The sequence below is a fragment of the Tympanuchus pallidicinctus genome, unplaced genomic scaffold, assembly GCF_026119805.1.
Source record: "Tympanuchus pallidicinctus isolate F22 unplaced genomic scaffold, pur_lepc_1.0 scaffold23, whole genome shotgun sequence".
In the NCBI taxonomy this organism is placed as follows: Eukaryota; Metazoa; Chordata; class Aves; order Galliformes; family Phasianidae; genus Tympanuchus; species Tympanuchus pallidicinctus.
In genome coordinates, this window is record NW_026294740.1 from 1000629 (window position 1) to 1017262 (window position 16634).

The 16634-nt window shown below is 50.7% G+C and overlaps 1 protein-coding gene across 1 annotated transcript in view; it reads left to right on the forward strand.

The window, feature by feature from the left end:
* The first annotated feature begins 110 nt into the window (after positions 1 to 110).
* Positions 111 to 16634, forward strand: part of DNAH9 (dynein axonemal heavy chain 9) — a 188826-nt gene continuing 172302 nt past the window's right edge. Inside the window, exons 1-9 of the mRNA XM_052688193.1 lie at positions 111 to 692; positions 6573 to 6769; positions 8301 to 8459; positions 9321 to 9451; positions 11440 to 11651; positions 11796 to 12029; positions 14012 to 14179; positions 15867 to 15983; positions 16170 to 16320. Coding sequence (XP_052544153.1) covers positions 360 to 692; positions 6573 to 6769; positions 8301 to 8459; positions 9321 to 9451; positions 11440 to 11651; positions 11796 to 12029; positions 14012 to 14179; positions 15867 to 15983; positions 16170 to 16320 — 1702 coding nt within the window. The 5' untranslated portion in view covers positions 111 to 359. The remainder of the gene's footprint in view (positions 693 to 6572; positions 6770 to 8300; positions 8460 to 9320; positions 9452 to 11439; positions 11652 to 11795; positions 12030 to 14011; positions 14180 to 15866; positions 15984 to 16169; positions 16321 to 16634) is intronic.

The following is a 16634-nucleotide window of genomic DNA, read 5'->3' on the forward strand; positions in this document are numbered from 1 at the left end:
CTAAAGGGGGAGCTTGGCACGCTGGAGCAGAGCAGCAGGCTGTGTGGGCTTAGCAGGGTCCTATTGCTGCACAATGTGGGCACGCAGAGGGCCGGGGGGCGAGCGGGCTTATTGCTGGGCTGCCGCGGATCCGTGCTGCTTCTCGTGGAAGTAAAGGCGGATCTCAGGTACGTGCCAGAAATGAGGAAACGCACTCGTTCTCACTGAGGTATTCACAAGCAGCAAACGAGCAGCGACGGACGCCGCGAGCTCCGGCTGCCCCGGGGCTGAAACGGAAAACCGGCGGGCGGGGCGATCGGCCGGCATGGCCCAACTCGTCCCCCGGGCAACCGCGGCTCCTCCTCGCAAACAGCCGCCGCATGGAGGGCGCGGAGCTGCCCGCGGAGGAGGCTTCGGATCCCCGCGTCCTGCGGCTGCTGCGCCGGGCGGCTCGGGGCCTGCGGCTGCCGGCGGACAGCGTGGCGGCCGGCGATGAAGCGGCGGCGGAGCTGCGGGCGTTCGCGGCCGGGGCGGCGGGGCGGGCGCTGTTGGCGTGGCGCGGCCCCGCGGGTCGGCTGGCTCTGGGACCGCCGCCGGCCGCCGCCGCCCGTCCCAAGGCGCTCTTCTTCCTGCGGCCGCCCGGGCCCGGCGAGCCGCTGTGCGGGGATCTGCCCGCCGACGCCCTGCAGCACTTCGCCGCCCTGGTGGAGGAGGTAAGGCGGAGAGCGGGGCGGCTCGGCGCCAGCGCGCGGTTGGGCGGCGGGGATCCGAGCGATTCCTCGTGGGATGGAGCGCAGCCTGGCCTCGGGCACGGGGCGCCCACGCTTCTTCGAGCGGCCACGTGTCTCTCAGCCTTGGGATAGCGGAGCTTCCTCCTCACACCTAACGTACTGCTCTCCTCTTGTAGTTTAAAACCGTTTCTCCTGGTCCTATCGCTGTCAGACTGCGTAAAAAGTTGCTCTTCTCTGAGACGTGCAGGCTTCATCTGAACCTCCCAGCCCCATTCCTCCAGATCCACAATTACAGACACCGGGTTCCTCGGTCCCCGGCTCCAGCAGCGCTGCACGCTGGGCTGGATTTTGTTTTGTTTAGTTGTGTCACCCAGCAGGGCTCAGCTCCTTCCCCCACCCCTTTCTGCAGGAGGCCGCTGAGAAACGAGGAGGAGGAGTTGCTGTTCCATAGAAATAAACTACTATGAGTGGTAAAGGAACGGGAGGTAATTCAATGTAAAAGGAATCAAGAGTAATAAATCAAACAAATGGGAAAGGGAGCATCTCCTAAGTGTGTGCTGCGGGCTCGGCAGTGTGGAGCAGAAGAGATTGTCTTCGTATCACTGCATCACTTTGTATCTCCCTCCCCAAAACCACGTGGGAAGGTCTGGAGCACTCTGGGGTCTGTAGTTCTCCCTCAGCAGCTGTCCCAGTTCTGTCACTTCATTGCATGATGACGCCATATGGAACGCATATGGAAAGCCCTGACAGGTATCCAGCCTCTATTCCATGTCATTGCATTATGCCAGAATTGTACAACACACATATATAAATACATGCAAATAATAACAGCAATTAGCATTATATGCGTGTGCGCATGTATACATGAAACTGCTGACTCCTCCCCAGCATCAGGTCCCCTTGGAGATATGCACTGAATGTCCGCTTTTCCTCGTGTTACCCCCCAAGTGAACACAGGTCTCTGAGCAAAAGCAATTTTCTCCCCTGGTGCTGTTCCAAAATTCCTGCCTTCAGGACAGCCTGTGTCAGTTCCAAAAGTCCTGGATAATGGGGGTTTCCCCTTTGAGCCTGTTGTGTAATCAACAGAATCCACTTGGCATCAGTCAGGGTGCCAAAAGAAGCTGTGCACAGTACCAACCACTTTGGAAGCAGCCCAAACCCACTCGTATGCTGCCAGCATCTCCTTTTCAGTTGGAGTGTAGCACTCTTCAGGTCCTCTGGATCCTTCTGACCGCTAAACCACAGCCTGAAGCTCTGACTGACCACCTGAGGCAAGCTAGGAATCAGCTGTGGGAGCACAGGTGAAGGCAATTCAGCTGTGCTGCTGGGAGGGGGGGAGCCTGGCTGCACCTCTCCTAGATCCCATTTAAGTGCTGACTGCCACTGAGGCAGGATCTCTTCCTGGACATCGATCCTTGTGGAGAGTGTTGTGAGCCTACAGCATCAGTGAGCATTTTTCACTTATTAGCTTTCCATCATGATAATCCTGCTTAGCCTAAGCTCTGTACGCTTATTGATTTACGTGTGATGAGCCAGGCAGGCTAAAATGGACTGAAATTGTTATAATGTCTTTTCTGTGGAACGTCTACAAATGGGTCAGGGGGAGAACATCACCCCCTTAGACAGAACGATTCCTGGGGAGATCCAGGGCTTATGGGTTCTCCTTATTAGCAGTTAGCAACCGTTGTTGAGAAATGGGGTCCCCTGTGTACTGTGGGGAATGTTTCTGCCTGGTGGAATACTTTCACGGGTTAGAGAGAGATATCTAACTACAAAAGAAAGGCAGTTGGCCGCCTCCAGAGCGGCATGGCTACTGTTAAATCAAACTGAGATAAGAGCTGACACCTTAGAAAGTGAACATCGGCTATTAAAAGATTGCACTGAAAAACTGGAACAGGAGCTTAATGTATTAACAGGGAAAAGACCAACTTTACATTCCCCGATAGGTCAGGTCTGCAATACTTCAATAGATAGTAACCACACCTCTGAGACAACGGGCCTGGCTGAAACTCTAAATTAGATCTAGAGGTTCCACTTATGATGGATTCCTTGGCACTCATCCTATTATAACCAAGAAGACAAAGGAAGCACAAGGCAGACTGGTGCCCCCTGCCCAACGGCCCCCTGCCCAAAGGCATTCACACGTGACGGTGAGGCCGTGCACCAACAGAACTGAGGGATGTGGTGCAACGTTTTGGCAGAGGCCGAAAGAGAGTGAGTGTACCCACGTGGTTACTTAGATTAGGGGATTCAGGGGCGGAAGGTGTTGTGGTTAATGGCCCAGAAGTATCAAATTTGGCCACTGTGACAGACCGTGTGCTGCTGTTCAGTACAGCAGTGAGAACCAGTCGGTAATAGACTGGTTAATGGCTGCATGCCGCGTGGTTTGGCTGAACGAACCAGATGTTCCATTAAACACAGGATTGTGGTCCTCCATAGGGGACCTTCAGAATTATATTCGTGAGCTGGGCAAAAGAGAAGCGATGTACGAGGACTCATTCAAAAGCCCAGACGTGGTAAAGTTTTCGGCAGGTACGCGAGATGGAATCTACAGCAGGGCCCTTCCCACCTGTATGGGACTTTGGTTTCCATATTAAACCTGGTGGCCTCGGATTCAACAGGCAGCCCAGTCAGTGGCTGATTTGGGTGAGACAGAGCGTCTGCGCCCTGGGCGCAATATCTGAGTAGCAGAAGAAGCAGAGCTGCTTCCAGTAGTCAAAACCAAGAGGCCTCCTGTGCCAAGGTGCCACCAGTCCTCAGTTGGGCCCATAAGGGTCTCGTGAAAACAAATGTTTAATGATCTTATTTGGGCTGGGGTCCAATTTGCGGAGATTGACTGCGAGCCCAATCACATCCTCCTTCAGCTGTGGAGACAATCAGAGACTCTAAAATTACCCTAAGAAGCCAAGGGTGAGAGTTACAGAAAAAGTACCAATGACAATGTGGAACATAGAGGATTTCATTGCTTCCAATAGCAAAAAAAAGCCCCTCAGGTGTCTCGGGCCATAGTGACAAAAAACACAAAGACAAAAGACTTGACTTTGGCTCAGTTCTTGGTGTGACGAAGGATGTTAGTCCCCCTAGGGCCCCCAGAAGGAACCGGAGGCCCTTTGTAGAGTTGACAGTATTCTGGTCCCGGAAAAATGTCCAGGGAGTGTTATGGCACTTGTTGATACAGGGGCAGAAACATCAATTATCTACAGAGATTCGACTAAATTTGATGGAGATGGAGCGATGATGGGTGGTTTTGGGGGACAGACTATTCCTGTCAGCCGAACATGGGTGAAACTGGGGGTTGGGCGTCTCCCACCATGGGAGTATAAGGTGTCTGTTGCCCCAGTCCAGGAATACATCCTGAGTATTATTATACATTATATACATCCATAAATATTGTATGAGGTCTGGCTCTCCAGACACGTGCACTCATGTAAGGCAGTATAGACTCCAGGGTGGGCAAGATGAAATATCACAGACCGTGCATTCTGCAGAAACCCACAGCACCTAAAGAAGCTCGTGTTTCCCTCTTACTGGTTGTCAGGGACATAGCAGTGATTTTGTTGTTGCTTCCATTGGGATGTGATGATGTCGCAGTCTTGGGAACTCGATTTCCTAGCAGAAGGGTTTGGATTATTTTCTCTCCTTTCTCAAAAACTTCTGCTGTGTTGCCCCACACGATAACGTCATCAATGTATTGCAGGTGCTCAGGGGCTCCAATTTGCTCCAGTGCAGTCTGAACATCAGTTTAATGTTCCAGGTCATTAAATCCACGCTGAGAAGTTCTGTGGGATGCTGACCACCAGAGTGGGCTTCCAGGAGCAGGCGGTGGGCTCAGCATGGCTGGCAATGCATTACTTACATGGGAGCTTTTGTTCTGGCTTGAGCTGTGTGGCTATGCTTAGTCTGCACAGACAGCAGTTTTTGTGTCAGGTTTTGTTTGTAGATGACAGCAGGTAGTGCATGATACGTGTTGTAAACACCATCTGTTATGGGGAGGTTTTGGGGTAGGAACATTCCATTCAGCACTGTTGGATCTGTTTTCTGGCTGCCTCCAGCTGCTTGGGGGCACACTTTGGGCTTTTCTCCCTGCAGCCTCTGCAGATGGATGCGGTGTTTCCATGGGGAGCAGATTTGGGTTTGGTTCTGCTTTTTCGCTCAGACTTAACTTCAAGGAAAACAGGATGGTGATACAGGATGGGGAGAGGGGTGGAGAATTGAGAAGGACCTTTAGTTTCCTGAGGCTGAGGGCGCACATGGCTGTGGCTGCTGCAGAGCATGTTGCAAAGGGCCTTCTATCAGCACTTCTGGGTCAGCCTTAGAAGGCTTTCTCTGGTTGGAGAAACAGCTTGTGCTGAACAGTGAGGAGGCCCAGCATGGCTGGGGATGTCTTTTCTGCCTGTCCCACACAAACCCTCATTAGGGCTGAAAAGAACGTGCCTTCTCTTCTTTGTGGAGCTGGGGGTTGTTCTGCATGCACGTCATGCTTTGATGGTCTAACAAGGGAACAAGCAGCTGGTTACAAGGACTAGCACTAGCAGCCCACAGGATTTAATAGTGGAAGGTCTCAATGGTAATAGATGGAACTACTGAGCCAGTAGTGAGCCAGGAGTTGGGCACCCTGCAGTGGCTGGTGCTGCTGTTCCCCAGGCCAGCAGTGGCTGCAGTCACTGGCACTCTGATTTCCCAGGCACGGTGCTGTCATGTTTTTTTCTGTTCAGATTCGGGCCCACTTGCAGTTGTTTTTATAACTTTTCTTATTGCAGCTCACCCTACTTTCACTGGCTTCTGCCATAGCTGCACCCAGCAGCCTCCCTGTGACAGCAGCACTAAGGAGTAGCATTGGTCACCAGAGAGAACCCAGCTTTCTTAGTCTGCTGCCACAGCCTGGAGCCAGCTAAGCCAAGGCAGAGCCAGCCCTGAGGCTGTGCAGGAATGGCAGGAGTCAGATTGACAGGGCTGCAGCTTGGAAAATAACCGAAAAACTGAAGAGCTCCAGTGCTGTTGGAAAGGAGACAAGGTGACCCTCACCAATGGGGGGATCCTCTGAACTAGGGGGGTTCAGCCCAGCCCTGCTGCCCTTGGAAGTCGCCTGAAAGCTCTGCCACTGCCCTGCCTGCTGGCATTGAGTACCAGAGCTGTGTGCAGGGGAACAGAACCGATGCAGCCTGCTGGTCCATGCAGCTGCCTCCAGGTGCAGGTTTGGAGGCTGGGGCAGCTGGAGCAGCAGCAGGACTGGGCTGCCTGCTTGCTTTGTCCGCTTGTTTCTGCCCTTTTCAGCTCTTGGATTTAGGGAGGTGTAGTATGTGAGTTTATCATCACGTGTGACTGACCTCCTTCCATAAGAACAGTGCAGAGATGTCCGATTTTTCGCCTTGCACACAACAAAACAGCCAAGTGAGTGCTACTGAACACCTTCCCATCTGGCTTGACTGTCTTCTGCCCTCCTGGTGAAGGGAGAGCTCTCAGGACAGTTGACAGTGGTGAGCATTGTTGGGAACGGAGAGCAATGAGCTTTGAACCTCAGCATTTTCTTATTCCTCTTGTGCCTCATGATGCTCAGCGATGCACGAGAGGTGTGATGTGGAGAGGGCTGAAAGCTGTCACCACAGCCCTGGTCTGAGCGAGAGCAGCTAGTTTCGTAGACAGGTTTCATCCCTGGCAATGTTTTGGATCACCAGCAAAGCAGGCCTGTGGAGAGGTCCTTCCCTCCTGCCCTGCCCTTGTTTCACACAGGCACGAAGCTGCTTGGCCCAGCAGTGAGTTCAGGTCTCCAGGCTTGGTTGAGCACGGAGCTCGGAGCCTGGCGGCCTGTCAGTTTCCTGCAGCACTTTTCTCTTCATTGCTTTTTTGCAATTTGTTCTGCAGGTGATCGTGCCCATCCTGACAAACAGGAAGAACCATCAGGGCTGGCCACGCGTGGTGTCACAGGACATCATACGTCATGTCCACAGCTTGAAAAGTGCCGTCTTCGTGGTGGTTGGCCAAGTGAAAGGCAAGACCTTGCTGCCTCTTCCAGCAGGCTCGGAGGGAATAGAGAACATTGATCTGGGACATGAGAAATTGTGAGTATCACTGCTTGCTGTCCTCTGGTTATGTTCTACTGATGCCTGTGCTGTGTTCTGGGGAGCCCTCACCAATCGTAGTGGCTCTTACTGATAACCATCGACTACTGCTTATCCAGACTGCCCAGATGAGTGTATTTTGCTCTACCTGTTCTCTTCCTTACAAACTCTGTCTCTGGGGAGCGTGCAGCGCTATAAGCAGGCAGGAACAGCTCAGAAAGTGACAAGAAGTTGTGAACACACAGCAAAGCAACAAACTTAATGGAGAAAACAAACTGAACAAAACCTCTGCTGCTTTCCCGTTACCTGTGAATGGGAAGCCAGGGTTCTCCTGCCAGAATTTTTCTGGCTTCAGTTTGCCAGTGCATCCCCTCAGCTGCGCTGCTCAGAAGTTGTTACCCACCTGTTTGTGGTTCATGCTGACTGTTTGGTCAGGGTTATTCTGCCTCCCCTCAAAACTGGATTTGTTATGGAAAGGTACCTGAAAAAACAGCTACAACTTCCTTCAAGTTTCTGAGCTGTTTGTGGTCCCACAGAGAGATTTGAAAACTGTTGCCTACGTCCTCTTGCAGAAGTGGGGTGGCTTACCAGGCGTACACTGCGTTTCCATGAGCACTGTGATAATTTCTGTAGTCTCGATTCATGGTTAGACCTCCCTGGTGGCTGTTGTGATTCTGAAGCTCACTTTTAGTCCCTGAGGGATGACCCCCAGGAAAACCACCCCAGCATCTCTGGTTAGCACAGCCTGGGGAGGCTGAGCCCCTGCGATAGCTTCAGCATCTGAAGAATCACTATCCAAGTGCTAGTGTTACGTCGGGCAGGGTGCCCACGCTGCAACTGGGACGAACTTCCACTCTGGTCCCCTCAGCAGCCAGCCCAAAACTGGGAATTAAAGGGGTTTGAATTCTGCAGTGCTGTGAAGCTGGCCCAGGACAAGGCAATAAAGCCTGGGCAGCATGTGGTGGCAGATACCTTTGCACACTGTGTCATCCCCATGCCTGGACTGCATTTGCACCCTGTGGGTCCTCAAAAGGTGTGTTAGTGAGTGTGATGGGACCAATCACACCTTGGACTGGACGTGGTGTGGGTGGGATGGCAGGAGGCTGTGCTGCTTCCCAGGCAGGGAGGTGGCCTGTCCTGAACACACCTGCCCACCTACATGGTTTCTTTCCATATTAAGTGAGTGACAGTGGGTGAGAGCGTCTTGCTGCAGGTGTGGCTCTCCAGGCTGGACACTGAGCCCAAATGGATCTGATCTTTTGGGGATGGCGATGTGGAAGCTCTTCCACCATTCCTTTTGTGAACCTTGCTCATAAAAGTGTATTGTTGCCTGGATTGCTGTCGAATTTAACTCATTTTCTCCAGATTGTAATTTAGGTATTGAAGTAACAGCAAGATCTTCATTTCTGATGGTTTTCTGGTTTTGAAACATAAAGCTGGACCTTAATCTATAAAATCTAGCAGGTACAGCTGAATCATGAGCATAAACAAGCAGAAAGCAAAGTTAACCACCCAGTCTGTTATTTTGCAGCCTGGAGCAGATTGACAAATCTCTTGTGCATGCCACGGAGTCAGCTATCATAGACTGGAGCTACCAGATCCAGAGAGCACTGAAGAAAGAGTCCTCAGAACCTCTCCTGCAAGGCAGTAATCCCAACCCCAAGGTGGAACTGGAGTTCTGGAAGAACAGGTACCCTGGGCAGCCTGGCTGGAGCACGGTGGGCCCTGGTGCCAAACCTGGCTGGTTTGGAAGGAGCCTCGTAGGTGCCTCTAGCAGAGCTGCCTGACCAATTGCAAATGTTGGGCTGCCTTGGATTCGTGTAAGGATTTGAGGCAATGACCACTGCTCCCACACATAAAATAACCTGATCTGCACAGTTCCTTGAGGTCATAGGGCAGCTGGTTGTGTTTTGACTTAGTCCTGATCTTTAGGGGGAGAGTTTTGGAAGTGCTCTCACTGTCTCAGTTCACTAGGAGCCAGCCACAGCTGTAAGAGTTGTTGGACACCTCTCTGGATCTTCTCAGCCCAAGTAACTTATTTGTGAGGTCTAGGACATGTCCCACTTCTTAAGAAACAGAAATCTGGTTCTCTGCCTTGGAAGAGGTGGTTTCTGTGCCTGAGGCCGATTAGTGCAGCCACTACCACTAAAGTGGTAGTGAAGGCTAATGAAGTTTTCAGCCTTCTCAGAAGCCATCTTTTATTTTTAAAAAGGCTATCAACTTGAACAGGCATGTCAACATTTGTTTGTTTTTTTAATTCAGAACTGATTTTCATTGCTGAGCCTCTCTTGGCTGGAATGTAGTAGTCCTCTCAGCCACTCTTGGAGCATGTGTGTCATCAACAGGCATGTGACAGCTCTAGATACCCAATGGAGCAACTGATGCTTGCAGATGGGAAGGGGTTTGAGATATTGCTGTCCCCCTATGGCCTCTAGGGGACCCTGCTCCTTGCAGCAAAACCTACAAAGCCTGTCTGCACCACAGCTGAACTGATGAGTTGAGCTGATGCTCGCTCAGTTTGTGAGCTTGTAATGTGTCTTGGTTGTTGCAGGTGTGATGACCTGGAGTGCATTTACAGTCAGCTGAGGACGAGGAAGGTTAGGAACATGATAGAGGTGCTAGAGAGAGTTGAGAGCAGCTACTTACCGGCCTTCAGAACTATGCTCACGGATGTTGAAGCAGGTGAGATAATGGTGCAGCTTTGATATATCTGTATGAAATGACCTCTGGCCTTTGTTTTACCTAGTTTTACTAGGTTTATTAGTTTTACTGGTTTCAATCCTAATGTGTGGGCTTGGTCCTTAGGAGCCCACTATGACCACGAGGACTGCAACCACATTGCTAGCCCTGTTTTGTGGCAAGACATTTGTCTGCTTGTGCTTTTGTTTCTAAGCTTGGCCAAGCACAATCACGGTTCTGTTGAGCCAGACCATTCCCAAGGGTCAGGGTGAATGGATTTGGGATTTCACTCTACTGTACTAAAGCAATCATAGTAATCCAGCAGGACTCATCTGAACTGATATGAAAGATCAAGGTGCACAAGGTGTATCTTGAGACTTTATTGCATCAGCTCCTGTGGTGTTGATCTGCAAGACTGAAGTTTCAGTACAATAAGGACAGTTCTCACAGCTAAGAGAAAGCAGACAGGCCTTAGGTTATTTCCCAAGCTCTGGCTGCTGCAGTCCCAACCTCTGTGGAAGGGTAGCAGCATTTAGCACTTTATGATGAAGCCCTTTGGGCATGCTGATTTCAAGGTCACCCCTTTGCAGACCTCATTTAAGGGTTGGCAGTGGAGGTAAGGGCATCTCTTGCTTGAGATCCCTGCCTACCTGCAGCCTTCCAAAGGTAAGTAGCTTTTCTCCTTCGTTTCTGCATCCACAGCTGCTGCACTTGGGCTTCTTCTCATTTGCTGTAGCCAAAACTTTGCCACCCTGCTGTTATTGCAGTACTTTCCATCCCTTTACAAGGGTATTAAATCATTTTTTTCTTCAATGAGAAGAAAATCCTTACAAAGAAGGATTTGTTTTCTCCTGTTATTGAAACAAAGTTCTACCTTTAACATGCAGCTACGTGAAGATAGCGAGTGAGTTTTGCTTAGGGGAGTTCAGCCAAAAGAAATACTGCAGATTCCCCTCTGCAGTGAAAACCAGCAGCGCCCTGCTGCTCTACTGCCTGCAGCTCACTGTGAGTGACCCTGCATGTTCATCTTCATCTCAGCTGCTCTGTGGCAAGAGAAAATTATTCAGGCTTTGCCAGCTGTGTTCATGCTGACAGATAATAACACTCTTGACTTCTTCACATGGAAATGTTCCTTCTTTTAAGGACATACTACAGTATGCACAGTGCATGGGCAGTGCAGATCAGTAGGGCTAGAGAAGGACCCAATGTATAAGGAGCCAAGAATTCACTGTCAGTGTAATTAATTCTCTAACAGCCTAATCAAAATAAAAAACATATTTGGTTTTAGTACAGTAACAGCAATACCAACTGGGTAATTTGGACTGTACTTGTTAAATCCCATTACAGCACAGGTCAGATTGATGGAGTGCTCTTTGTGCTGATGTCTGTGGGTCTGTGCAGGGAGTCAGTGTTGCTAGTGGGGGTTTCTTCCTTCATCGTGGATTCTGGGGTTATCTTCATATATATCTGGATACTTCTGTTGCTTCTTGTTGGTCTACAGATGTAATTGCATTGTGCTCATATGGTGTCGCTCATGTTTATGTTCTGTAGTATTTTTCTCAAAGGTGAAACTACACAGGTGTACAAAGTCAACTCGTGTCTGTGTGGCTGAAGGCTTTGGCTCAACTTGTTGTTGGACAGCTGTGCTGTACAGCCAGGACGAGTGGGACTGTGGTCACCTGTGTTGCTGGCTGCTATAGCTGAAAAAAAGCCCAGGCCAAGACAGGCCCTGCAAGGCTCCTCGGCCTGTGCTGCATGGCAGGGTCTGCAGGCTGCTTGGGGCGATGGCAGCACACATTTACAGCGCTCGTTTGCCCACGTCTCATTGAGCAGTTGCAGACCTGGCTTCCGTCTGTGCTGGTTACGGCCGTAGATGAGCAGTGGGCCTGGGCCACCTTCTGCACCTGGGTGTCTCGGTACGCCTTGTGGTCGATGGCTGGTTTGCACCATGTGTAGGTGGGTCTCACCAGCTCTTGTGCTGCTTCACACAGCTTTGAGTGAAGCCCAGGACATTCACCTGCACCTGATGCCCCTCCGGCGCCATTTGGAGGACGTAGAGAGGACTGACTTCAGCGAGGTGCAGCCGCTCCTGCTCCCCCTGCTCCACGTGGTGTGCTTGATCTGGGTCACCTCCAAGCACTACAGCCGGCCTGCACGCATCGTGGTGCTGCTGCAGGAGATCTGCAACCTTCTCATCCAGCAGGTGTGTGGCTGTCAGGCTGATGCTTCCAAGAGGAAGCTTTCTAAATCTAGTCCCTCTCTCTTCCTCTCTCCCATCCATCCCTGGCAAAATGATTCTTTCAACTTGAAACATTGTGACCTCCTGAGTGTGATTTTGCTGTTCCAGGCCGTGTTACACCTATCTCCAGAAGACCTTCTAAAAGGGGAGATGGAGGAGAGTCTGAGCAAGGTGCAGATGGTGCTCGGCATCCTGAATGGATTCAAAGAGGCCTTTGAGGACAGAAGGGAAGAACTTCACACCTATTATAAATCAGGCAAAGAAGTGAAGGAGTGGGACTTCCATGCCAAGATGGTGTTTGCAAGGCTGGACAGATTTCTGAAGAGACTGGAAATGGTGGAGGTGAGAAAATCATTCCAAGCCTTAAGAAGAGCTTTAATGACTTAAGTTCATTTGTTAACACCTTCACTGGGTGCCTGGGGATGGGGTTACTCTCTGTTAGGTCTGCTGGAACTGTTTTCCCTCATCCTGCCCAGTAAAATGATTGAGCTCCTCAGTTGTGCTTTTCTGTTCAAGTTGGTAGGTGTATTTGTTCTTCCAAAGAGTCCCGTTGGGCCAAGGGAGTGGGAGTCACTGGGGGCTGTGGATCTCAGTGCCATCTCTGAGACCCCCTGTCCTGCTGCTGCTGTCAGAGACACCCACAAGCTGGGTTCTGAGAGGCTGGGAGAGGCTGCCTCTTCCCCATGATTATGTGTGACCTGGGAAGAAGCTCACCGCATCATCCCTTCGTGTCCTGGTGGTCTGCCAAGGCAGGGTGCTGTGGCTCAGGGGTGTCCCATCTGCCTATTCAGAGGCAGATTGGGGTTGTTTTTCTCCTCTTGTTCTCTGCACTGGAACAGAAGGTTTTACTAGTCAAAGTAAGCTGTGTATTTTTATGCATTATTTAATTAACTGTACTCAAAATCGTTGTGACTGATGTCTGTTTTAAGACTCTTCATAGTGATGGTTTCCAATAAGATTTGCTGTGCAGTAAACCAAATTATTCTGGTCAGTGTAGAGATGAATGTTAATAGGCATAGAGTAACTGCAGGTCATCATGAGGACAATATGAGTGACACAGTAATTATGCACTGTAACTCTGCAAAGACTCTGGGGCACTGTTTGCTCATTGCTTGGTTACTTTGAAAATGGGCTACAGAAGAAAGCCATTATGGAGGGTTTGAGCTGCACATGTACTGACATGATGGCAGAGCTTTGCAAGACTGTCCTACACCCCCAGGGATGGAGAAAGGCTGTACAGTGTGCAGTCAGGTGGAGGAGCTGGAAGGGGGAGAGGAATGAGCTGTAAAATAAAAACAAAGGCACAGCAGCCTGTTAATGAGGAAGGCTGCTGTCTCCCTCTCTTTTCTTTTCAAGCAACCAAGTGAGATAAAATGAGGGGCAGAATTTCATGAAGGGTCCAGTTACTCTGGTGCACAGGCAGCCTGTGAGCGTGTGCAGAGAGGAGGGCTCTTCCCTTCTTCATCTCACAGTTTTGCTTTTCTTTTCTGATGTAAAGCTGCTGCCTGGCTGGGGTGGCCCTCTGCACTCTGTAGTCTCAGCGGTGCAGGATGGTTCTCAAAGCTGTGAATATTTAGCTGCCAGAGACCTGCAAGGTGTAGTTCCCTTGGCTGGAAGCTGTTCCTGATGAGCCTGGCCTTGGCTGGAGCTGCAGTCACATGGCATCTTCCCCACCTTTCCATGGAGGGAGGCACCAGAGCCTGGCAATGCCTTGGCATAGATGGGAAGCTCCGGACCAAGGGCTGTCACCCGTTCAACAGCCCACGTGGGGTGAAGCTCCCTTGCTGCTTAAGGATGTCCCTGGAGCTCAGGATGTCTGCCAGTGCATTCCTGTGCTTGGGATCAGCGCGCTCCTGGTCCTCTGAGGAAGACCAACACCAATGCTCACGCATGCCCACCAGGAGTCCTACTGAAAGGGAAGGACAGGGTGGTGGTTGTGCTGCTGCCATACCTGCTGAGGGGAGAATTTCCTGAGAGGTAGCACTGTGGGATCAGGCCTGCTCAGGATGTGGAGGGTGGGAAGGAAAGAGCTCCCCGGCCATCTCAGCAGAGATAGGTCTCACGTTTTGAATCTGCTCCCTAAATAACCTCAGGAGCAGTTTCTCTGCAGGCGCTGTGTTTACAGTGACAGCTTCAGCTCCCGCTGGGCTGTGAGCAGCCAGTGGTGCCCATGATGGGTAAGATCTGGCTCCCTGCTTGTGCTGCTCAGTGTGTGCCTGGGGAGGTTCCTGCATGTGGCAGCAAGCGCAGCTCCCTGCTGGGACAGCTGTTCTCATTGCCTTCTGTCAGTGTTATAACCTGTGCGTGTCTCCTTTGACTTGAAGGGTCTCCTGTCAAATGCCTTGGATCTGATGAAGCTGGAAAAGATTGAGTTCAGTGGATTTAAAGGGAAGGCCCTGGGTCAGAAGGTCCTGGACATGCATGAGGAATTCCAGGAGGCATACAGGGTCTTTGCAGAGCGAACCTACGACTGCCTCGACCTGACCAATGCGGTAGGTGCGACTGGGAGCAGCAACACCACGTGCTTGTTTCCAAAGCACTGATGAAGAACTGGCCCGCATGCACTCTTAATGACTCCTTCCCACCTCTTCCTTCCTTTTGTTATGATCTTGTCTCTCACTGTGGGGGAAACTCTGTCACTGGGAGACACTGGTCCTACAGACACATGGGAGCTCCTGCAGGCCCATGCTGGCATATCCTGCCAGTTCAGGACCTTAGACCAGTGCAGCTGGGATGCCTGGATTTCTGTGTGTTTTGCCCAATGTTTTACTCTAAGTGGCACTTGCTAATGTGTATGAACTGTACCATCCACGTTGTTCTGTTTCCCAGCTCTCAGTTCCTAGATGGTCAGCTCAGGTAATCCCTGGGGATGCCTTTGCTTGTCTTGCTGCACACATGATGTCTGGTGCTCTTGGTGTTCAAGGATTCTATGTTTAAATAGTCATAGTGCTTTAATTAAAGGATCATTGCCAGTCCTCTGAGTCATGGCTCAGCGAGCATCCAAATCCCAGATGCTCACAGCAGCACAAGCAGGGCACAGCAAGTGAGCCACTGTACTTATGGTCTGCGTGGAAACTCAAACTCCTGGCTTTGACACCAAGCAGTGTAGCCTGTGCAGGCTGTGAAGGAAGAGTGGGAATGGAATTTCTCAAAAGATCTGTGTCGTGATCTCAGCAGGAGAAATCAGAGATCCTCTGCTTGTCGCATTTGCTAAATGGAGTTGTCAGGACGTGGTTAGTGCCATGTGCATCCAGAGGAGGGAGTGCTAAAACAAGTGGCCACAGGGTAGCTCAGTGCTGAGAAGCTCCAGTCCCACGCTGCTTCATGGTGATCATCCAGCTGGAAGGAGAAGGCAGAGTCCCTCTTCCTGCCTTGCTCTGAGTTGTGCTGGGATGATGGGCAAGTGGGCTGGTGGTGGGATGCAAGGCTGGTGTGTCCGACCTGTGGGTGGTAGGGGCTGTACGGCACAATGAGGACAGCTTGCACTTCACCTCTGTAGTTCCCAGTGACGTCTCTGCAGTGGGAAGCACAGGCGCCAGTGCTGCCTGGGAGGGTTTTATTTGTAAACTGCTTGCTCTGCATCACTCCTTGTTCAGGATAGAGGACACAAAAAGAGTGGTGACAGTGGCTTTGCAGGGGCTGACTTGGCTTTTGTGACCCCTTGGCATCTTGAGTCACACTCCTTCTTTCAGTGCTTGAGTTTTCCACCCTCTGTTACTGTCTGGAGACTTTTTCTTTCGCTAAATTGTGACATCTGGTCTTGCTGAAGCTGATGGCAGAAGTAAAGCTGTTGCCTTGCACTTTGTTTTTCCAGTTAAGAGACACACAGCCTAATTTTTATGTGCTTTATCCAGATTAGAAAGGCCAAAGCCTTGCAGTTTGTCAAGTCCAGCTTTTGATTTTACTTGAAGGAAAAATAAAACAAGATTTTACTCTTCAGCTTCAAAGGGTTTATTACCTTTAATCAGAACAAGAGAAGCAGTGCCGGAAGACAGTGGAAGTTACAGAAATGAGCTGTTGAGGTTTGAAAGACCTCTGGAGTTCACCCAGTCCAACCCCTTGCCCAAAGCAGGGTCAACTAGAACTGGATGGTCTCCAAGGGTGGGGACCCCATAATCTCTCTGAGTATTTTCAGTGCTGTTTCACAGCCTCATGGCTCGCTGCTTTGCCTTCCTACAGGATTTTGAGCAAGACGCCTTTGATTTCCAGCAGAAAGTAGAAGACATCGACCGGCGTCTGGGAACTGTTTTCATCCAGGCCTTCGATGATGCCTCAGACTTGGAGCACACCTTCAAGGTTTGTTGTGATAACACTGGCAGCTCTGGGGTCTCTGAGGCTCACCACAGTCTGTTAAACTGCAGAGCTGGCAGGAGGGTGTTTGCAGATAGCTTTGAAAGTATTTCTGCTCTTTCCATTAAGGCACAAACAGATTAATGTGGTTGTTTTCCTTCCCTTTCTTTACCTGCTTGTTCACCTCTGCAGCTGCTGGAGATGTTTGGGAGCCTTTTGGAGCGGCCGGTAATCGCTGCGCATGCTGCTGGCAAATGCTCTGACCTCGTCCACATGTTCAGCAGTGCCTTGAGCGATGTTAGGCTGATCTACTCCAGGCACGTACGGGCAGAGCGGGAGCTTGGTGAGTAGGGATGCTGAATAAGGCTGATTTATTAGAGCTGGATGAATTCTGGGGGGGGAAATAATTTGTATTTTCTGGGGAAAGTGAGACTTCTAAGTTACAAAATGTACAGCCACTGTATCGCCCAGTGCAAATGGAAATGCCTGGGAAATATCTCTGTTCTTAGTATTAAAGCAAAAAACCTACCAGGGTGGGGGGGAGACTGTGTGCACGTGTGCATGTGCACGCGTGAGTGTGTGGTATGCAGCTGGGAATGGAGATTCTTACTGGGATTTTCCCCAGTAAGGCTGTGACAAGAGTTCTGTTCATCTAAC